The sequence below is a fragment of the Nothoprocta perdicaria genome, unplaced genomic scaffold (assembly GCF_003342845.1).
Source record: "Nothoprocta perdicaria isolate Ctin4 unplaced genomic scaffold, notPer1 scaffold_919, whole genome shotgun sequence".
Classification (NCBI taxonomy): domain Eukaryota; kingdom Metazoa; phylum Chordata; class Aves; order Tinamiformes; family Tinamidae; genus Nothoprocta; species Nothoprocta perdicaria.
In genome coordinates this window covers 1-8,598 of record NW_020456220.1, presented here as the reverse complement: position 1 = coordinate 8,598, position 8,598 = coordinate 1, and the positions used below count along the sequence as shown (strand labels likewise).

The 8,598-nt window shown below is 64.5% G+C and overlaps 1 protein-coding gene across 1 annotated transcript; it reads right to left on the bottom strand.

Moving 5' to 3' along the window:
- Window positions 1–1,132: 1,132 nt before the first annotated feature.
- Window positions 1,133–7,896, bottom strand: LOC112958879 (serine/threonine-protein phosphatase 2A 65 kDa regulatory subunit A alpha isoform-like; the record flags this gene model as incomplete). The annotated part of the gene is made up of 5 exons (XM_026052818.1): window positions 7,810–7,896; window positions 6,701–6,835; window positions 4,816–4,989; window positions 3,717–3,777; window positions 1,133–1,320 (listed from the first exon to the last, which is right to left on the bottom strand). Coding segments are annotated over exons 1-5 (585 nt in total), but the record flags the coding sequence as incomplete, so codon positions are not given.
- Between the last annotated feature and the right edge of the window lie 702 nt (window positions 7,897–8,598).

The window sequence follows — 8,598 nt, the reverse complement described above, 5'->3', positions numbered from 1 at the left end:
AGGGGCCCCGGCAGCCGGGAAAGGGGCCCCGCACCCGCCATGAGGGGCCCCGGCGGCCGGGAAGGGCCCCGGCGTCCGGGAAACGGGCCTGGCACTTGGGAGGGGGGGACCCCGCACCCGCCATGAGGGGCCCCGGCGGCCGGGAAAGGGGCCCCGGTGTCCGGGAGGGACCCCAGCACCCGGTGCAAGGGGCCCAGGCGTCCGGGAAAGGGCCCAGGTGTCCGGGTTAAAGGGGCCCCATTGCCCGTTCCCAGGGGTCGCGCTCCCCACTCCCCGTTCCCGTGGTTCCCGCTCGCCACTCCCCGCTCCCTGTTCCCCGTTCCCCACTTCCCGTTCCCGGGGTCCCGTTCCCTGTTCCCGGGGTCCGGTTACCCGCTCCCCGCTCCCCATTCCCGGGATCCCGTTGCCCGTTCCCGGGGTCCCGTTCCCGGGGTCCCGCTCCCCGTTCCCCATTCCCGCTCCCCGTTCCCGCTGCCCGTTCCCCGTTCCCGGTGCCCGTTGCCCATTCCCGCTCCCCGTTCCCGTTCCCGTTCCCCGTTCCCAGTGCCCGTTGCCCATTCCCGGTGCCCGTTCCCCATTCCCGCTCCCCGTTCCCGGTGCCCGTTCCCATTCCCGTTCCCCGTTCCCAGTGCCCGTTGCCCATTCCCGGTGCCCGTTCCCCATTCCCGCTCCCCGTCCCCGCTGCCCGTTGCCCATTCCCGCTCCCCGCTCCCATTCCCGCTCCCTGTTCCCGATGCCCATTCCCCGCTCCCCGTTCCCGTTCCCCATTCCCGGTGCCCGTTGCCCATTCCCACTCCCCGTTCCCGTTCCCCGTTCCCCGTTCCCGGTGCCCGCTCCCCGTTCCCGCTCCCCGTTCCCAGTCCCGCTCCCATTCCCGCTCCCCATTCCCGCTCCCCGTTCCCGGTGCCCATTCCCCGTTCCCAGTGCCCGTTCCCCGTTCCCCGCTGCCCGTTGCCCATTCCCGGGGTCCCGTTCCCGGGGTCCCGTTCCCGTTCCCGCTCCCCGTTCCCGTTCCCGCTCCCCGTTCCCGCTCCCGCTCCCCGCTCCCGTTCCCGCTCCCCGTTCCCGCTCCCCGTTCCCGTTCCCGCTCCCCGTTCCCGCTGCCCGTTCCCGTTCCCGCTCCCGTTCCCGCTCCCGTTCCCGCTCCCGCTCCCGCGGCGCTCACGTTCACGCAGAAGAGCGTGGTCATGCGGTGCAGGTAGTTGGGGTCGGCCGCCATGGCCAGCACCTTGGGCACGATGGCGCCCTGCGCCCACTCGCGCCCGAACTTCTCCACCAGCTTGCGCAGGTTGCTCGTGGCCGCCTCGCGGATCGCGTACACTGCGGCGGCGCGCGGACACGCGCGGACACGCGTGAGCACGTGGGGACACGTGTGGACACGTGTTAACATGTATGGACACGTACGGACATGGATGGACACGTGTGGACACTGCCGGCGGCGCGGGGACACGCGGGGACACGCGTGAGCACATGGGGACACGTGTGAGCATGTATGGACACGTGTGGACATGTATGGACACGTGTGGCCAGGTATGGACACGTGTGGACACTGCCGGCGGTGCGCGGACACGCGGACACGCGGGGACACGCGTGAGCACGTGTGGACACGTGTGAGCACGTATGGACACGTGTGGACATGGATGGACAGGTGTGGACACTGCCGGCAGCGCGGGGACACATGGGGACACGCGGGGACACGCGTGAGCACGTGGGGACACGTGTTAACATGTATGGACACGTGTGAGCACGTGGGGACACGTGTGGACATGTATGGACACGTGTGGACACTGCCGGCGGCGCGGGGACACGCGCGGACACGCGGGGACACGCGTGAGCACGTGTGGACACGTGTGAGCACGTATGGACACGTGTGGACAGGTATGGACACGTGTGAGCACGTATGGACACGTGTGGACATGGATGGACACGTGTGGACACTGCCGGCAGCGCGGGCACGCGGGGACATGTGTGGACACGTGTGAGCATGTATGGACATGTGTGACCACGTATGGACACGTGTGAGCATGTATTGACACGTGTGGACACTGCCGGCAGCGCGGGGACACGCATGGGGACACGCGTGAGCACGTGTGGACACGTGTGAACATGTATGGACACGTATGGACATGTATGGACACGTGTGGCCAGGTATGGACACGTGTGGACACTGCCGGCGGCGCGGGGACACGCGGGGACACGCGGGGACACGCGGGGACACGCGTGAGCACGTGGGGACACGTGTGAGCACGTATGGACACGTGTGGACAGGTATGGACACGTGTGAGCACGTATGGACACGTGTGGACATGGATGGACACGTGTGGACATGGATGGACACGTGTGGACACTGCCGGCAGCGCGGGCACGCGGGGACATGTGTGGACACGTGTGAGCATGTATGGACATGTGTGACCACGTATGGACACGTGTGAGCATGTATTGACACGTGTGGACACTGCCGGCAGCGCGGGGACACGCATGGGGACACGCGTGAGCACTGTGGACACGTGTGAGCACGTATGGACACACGTGAGCACGTGTGGACACGTGTGAGCACATATGGACATGTGTGAACAGGTATAGACACGTGTGAACATGGATGGACACGTGTGGATACTGCAGGTAGCGTGGGGACACGCGTGGGGACACGTGGGGACACGCGTGAGCACGTGGGAACATGTATGGACACGTGTGAGCACGTATGGACATGTGTAAACATGGACACGTGTGGACAGGTATGGACACGTGTGAACATGGATGGACACGTATGGACACATATGGACACTGCCGGCAGCGCGGGCGGACACGTGGGGACACGCGTGAGCACGTGTGGACACGTATGGACACCTGTGAGCACATAAGGACACGTGTGAACAGGTATGGACACGTGTGGACACGTATGGACACGTGTGGACAGGTATGGACACATGTGAACATGTATGGACACGTGTGGACACATATGGACACTGCCGGCACCGCGGGCGGACACGCGTGGGGACACGTGTGAGCATGTATGAACACGTGTGGACACTGCCGGCACCCCGTGGACATGTATGAACACGTGTGAACACGTGTCAGCATGTATGGACACGTGTGAACACGTGTGGACACATATGGACACTGCCGGCACCGTGGGGACACGTGTGAACATGTATGAACATGTGTGGACATGCATGGACATGTGTGGACATGTACGGACACATGTGGACACATATGGACAGGTGTGGACACATATGGACACTGCCGGCACCGCAGGGACACACGTGGGGACACATGTGAGCATGTGTGAACACGTGTGAACACATGTGAACATGTATGGACACGTGTGGACACTTCCGGCACACGTGTGGGGAAACGCGTGAACACGTGTGGACACGTGTGAGCACGTGTGGACATGTATGAACACGTATGGACACTGCTGGCACACGCGTGGAGACACACATGGACACGTGTAGACACTGCCGGCACGCGGGGACACGCGTGAACACACGTGTGATCATGCGTGAGCACTGCCGGCACGCAGGGCCACGCGTGCCAACACGTATGAACACGTACGGACACGCGGGAACACGTGTGAACGTGTGGGAACACGCTGTGCAGGCGGGAACACGTGTCCCTGTGTCCCCCCAGTGTCCCCCCAGTGTCCCCAGTGCCCCCAGTGTCCCCCCAGTGTCCCCAGTGCCCCCCAGTGCCCCCAGTCCCCCCAGTCCCCTCACCGTGGTCGACCAGCCAGGCCATGCAGAGCGAGTTGAGCTTCTCGTCGAAGAACTCCACGCCCTGCGGGGAGAGAGGTCGGGATCCGGACCGGGACCGGGATCAGAATCAGGACCGGGACCGGGACCAGAACAGGGACCAGAACCGGGACCGGGATCAGAATCGGGACCGGAACCGGGACCAGAACCAGGACCAGAACCGGCACCGGGACCCGAACCGGGACCAGAACCGGCACCGGGATCAGAATCGGGACCGGGACCGGAACCGGGACCAGAACCAGGACCAGAACCGGGACCGGGACCGGGACCCGAACCGGGACCAGAACCGGAACCGGGATCAGAATCGGGACCGGGACCGGGACCGGGACCCGAACCGGGACCAGGACCGGGACCGGGACCCGAACCGGGACCAGAACCGGCACCGGGATCAGAATCGGGACCGGCACCGGGATCAGAACCGGGACCAGGACCAGAACCGGGACCGGGACCAGAACCAGGACCGGGACTGGAACCGGCACCAGAACTGGGACTGGAACCGGGACCAGAACTGGGACCCGGACTGGGACCAGAACCCGGACCAGAACCGGGACCAGAACCGGGACCGGGACCAGGACCCGAACCGGGACCGGAACCGGGACTGGAACCGGCACCAGAACTGGGACCGGAACCGGGACCCGAACCGGGAGCAGGACCGGGACCGGGACCAGAACCGGGACCAGGACTGGGACCAGAACCGGGACCAGAACTGGCACTGACCCAAACTGGGACCAGGACTGGAACCAGGACCGGAACCAGGACCAGAATCGGGACCGGAACCGGGACTGGAACCAGGACCGGAACTGGGACCGACCAGAATGGATCCCAGAAGCAACCAGGACCGAGTGGAATGGACCCGAACGGACTGGCCCCAACGTGGCCCCAACGTGTCCCCATGTCCCCAAGGTGTCCCCAACATGTCCCATGGCCCCAACATGTCCCCAACGTGTTGCCAACGTGTCCCCATGTGTCCCCAACGTGTCCCGTGTCCCGGGGTTTCTCGCCGTCCCCGTTCCACCCGTGACGTCCCCGTGTCCCCAAGGTGTCCCCGTGTGCCGGTACTCACCAGCTGCCCCGCGAGCAGGGGCATGTACTCGATGATGGCGAGGCGCACGCGCCACTTGGCGTCCTCGGCCAGCTCCACGATGGCCGGCAGCAGCGACTGCGAGAGCTGCCGGATGCCGATGACCTCGTTGACGCAGTCCAGGTTGGAGATGATGTTGAGGCGCACCTCGGGGCACTGCGGGGGGACAACAGCGTCACAACAGCGTCACAACAGCGCGACAACAGTGTGACAACACCGCGATGACACCACAGAGACACCGCAATGTCAATGGGCAGGTTGGAGATGATGTTGAGGCGCACCTCGGGGCACTGCGGGGGGACAACAGCGTGACAACAGCGTCACAACACCGCGACAACAGCGTGACAACACCGCGATGACACCGCAATGTCAATGGGCAGGTTGGAGATGATGTTGAGGCGCACCTCGGGGCACTGCGCGTGACAACAGCGTCACAACAGCGTCACAACACCGCGACAACAGCGTGACAACACCGCGACAACATCGCAATGACACTGCAGTGACAAGGGGCCAGGTTGGAGATGATGTTGAGGCGCGCCTCGGGGCACTGCGGGGTGACAACACCGTGACAACGGCGTCACAACGGGGTGACAACACCGTGACAACAGTGTCACAACACCACAACAACACTGCAACAACACCGCAATGTCAATGGGCCAGGTTGGAGATGATGTTGAGGCGCGCCTCAGGACACTGCGGGGGGACAACAGCGTCACAACAGCATCACAACACCGTGACAACAGCGTGACAACACCGCGATGACACCACAGAGACACTGCAGTAACAACGGGCCAGGTTGGAGATGATGTTGAGGTGCGCCTCGGGGCACTGCGGGGTGACAACAGTGTCACAACAGCATCACAACACCGTGACAACAGCGTGACAACACCACAATGACACCACAGACACACCGCAATGTCAATGGGCTGGTTGATGATGTTGAGGCGCATCTCGGGGCACTGCGGGGGGACAACACTGTGACAACAGTGTCACAACACCGCGACAACAGCGTGACAACACCGCGATGACACCACAGTGACATCACAGTGACACTGCGAGGACAATGGGCCAGGTTGGAGATGATGTTGAGGCGCGCCTCAGGGCACTGCGGGGGACAACAGCGTCACAACGGGGTGACAACACCGTTACAGCACCATGACAACAGCGTGACAACACTGCGACAACACCATGACAACACCGCAATGACACCGCAGTGACACCGCAGTGAAAACAGGCCGGGTTGGAGATGATGCTGAGGCGCGCCTCGGGGCACTGCAGGACAACAGTGTCACAACGGGGTGACAACAATGTGACAACAGTGTCACAACGGGCTGACAACACCGCGATGACACCGCAGTGACAACGGGCCAGGTTGGAGGTGATGTTGGGGCACGCCTCGGGGCACTGCGGGGGACAAGAGCGTGATAACGGGGTGACAACACCGCAATGACACCACTTTGGGGCGCTGCAGGACAACAGGGTGACAACACCGCGACAACACTGCCACAAGACGGCAATGACAGCACGACGACACCGCGACAACAGCACAGCGTCACTGCGGTGTCACTGAGACAGCAGCGCGCCGACACCACGGTGTTGCTCCAACACCACCGCGACAACACCGCGACAGCAGCGCGGCTTCACCGCAGCGTCGCCGCAACGTGGCCGTGACACCTCCGCCGCGTCACCGTGACAACACCGCCGCGTCACCGTGACAACGCCACCACCACAGGGCCACTGTGATGTCACCGTGGCGCCACCACGATGTCACCTCAGTGTGCCCCCATCGCCCCAGTGTCCCCCCATGTCCCGTGTCCCCATTGTCCCCCCGTGTCCCCCCGTGTCCCCCGTGTCCCCCCGCGCTCACCTCGTCCTTGAGCTGCGCCAGGAACAGCGGCAGCAGATGCTCCACCGTGTTCTCCTTGCCCAGGATGGGCGACAGCCCCATGATGACCGAGGCCAGCGCCGACTTCACGTGCTGGTTGGCGTCCGACACCAGCTCCTGCCACCAAGTGTCACCGCGTGTCACCGCGTGTCCCCAGGCCATGGGGGACGGCGCAGTGGTGGCCCCATGGACCATCTCCTGGGGGTTCTCCAGCCCCACGGGGTCCCCATGGTGTCCCCAAGCCGTGGGGGWCATCGCGGTGGTGGCCCCAKGGACCATCTCCTGGGGGTTCTCCAGCCCCACGGGGTCCCCATGGTGTCCCCAAGCCGTGGGGGDCATCGCGGTGGTGGCCCCATGGACCATCTCCTGGGGGTTCTCCAGCCCCATGGGGTCCCCATGGTGTCCCCAAGCCGTGGGGGACATCGCGGTGGTGGCCCCATGGACCATCTCCTGGGGGTTCTCCAGCCCCACGGGGTCCCCATGGTGTCCCCAGGGTGTCCCCAATGTCCCCAGCCTTCCTATGGTGTCCATGGCACCCCCGCACTGGCCCCACACTGTCCCCAATGTCCCCACACTGTTCCCAGTGTCCCCACGCTGTCCCCAATGTCCCCACACTGTCCCCCACACTGTCCCCATGTTGTCCCCAGTGTCCCCACGTTGTCCCCAATGTCCCCACACTGTCCCCAGGTTGTCCCCAGTGTCTCCACATTGTCCCCCACATTGTCCCCAATGTCCCCACACTGTCCCCAGTATCCCTGCACTGTCCCCGCGCTGTCCCCAGTGTCCCCACATTGTCCCCACACTGTCCCAAGTGTCCCCACGCTGTCCCCAATGTCCCCAGTGTCCGCACGCTGTCCCCAGTGTCCCCACGCTGTCCCCAATGTCCCCAATGTCCCCACGCTCTCCCCAATGTCCCCACGCTCTCCCCAATGTCCCCGCGCTGTCCCCAGTGTCCCCACGTTGTCCCCAATGTCCCCACGCTCTCCCCAATGTCCCCAATGTCCCCACGCTCTCCCCAATGTCCCCACGCTGTCCCCAATGTCCCCACAGTGTCCCCACGCTGTCCCCGCGCTGTCCCCAGTGTCCCCTACCTTGATGCAGGGCAGGATCTGTCCCATGATGACGCTCTCGCGGCACTCGGGTGACAGGTTCTCGCAGAACTCTGGGGACACGAGGGGACACGGGTGACATGGGGGGACACGGGGGGACACGGGTGACATGGGGGGACACGGGGGGACCCAGGGGGGATGCGGGTGACACGAGTGGGTGACATGGGTGATGCAGTAGTGACCCCACGGGGTGACACAGGTGATGTGGGGATGACGCGGGTGACCCAGGCGGGTGACACAGGTCACGCAAGGGGTGACCCAGATGATGCGGGGGTGACACGGGTGACCCATGTGGGTGATATGGGTGACGTAGGGGTGACGCGAGGGTGACATGGGTGACACGGGGGTGATGCGGGTGCCCCACGCGGGTGACATGGGTGATGTGGGGGTGATGTGGGTGACGCAGGAGTGACATAGGTTACACAGGCAGGTGACACGGGTGACGGGAGGGTGACACGGGTGACCCATGTGGGTGATATGGGTGACGTAGGGGTGACACAGGGGTGACGCAGGTGCCCTGCGCAGGTGACATAGGTGACGTGGGGATGATGTCGGGGTGTCGTGGGTGACATGGGGGTGCCGTGGGTGCCCTGTGCGGGTGACAGAGGTGACCCAGGGGTGATGTCGGGGTGTCATGGGTGACATGGGGGTGACGCGGGTGCCCCACGTGGGTGACACAGGTGACACAAGGGTGACGTTGGGGTGTCGCGGGTGACATGGGGGTGCCGTGGGTGCCCTGTGCGGGTGACACAGGCGACCCAGGGGTGACGT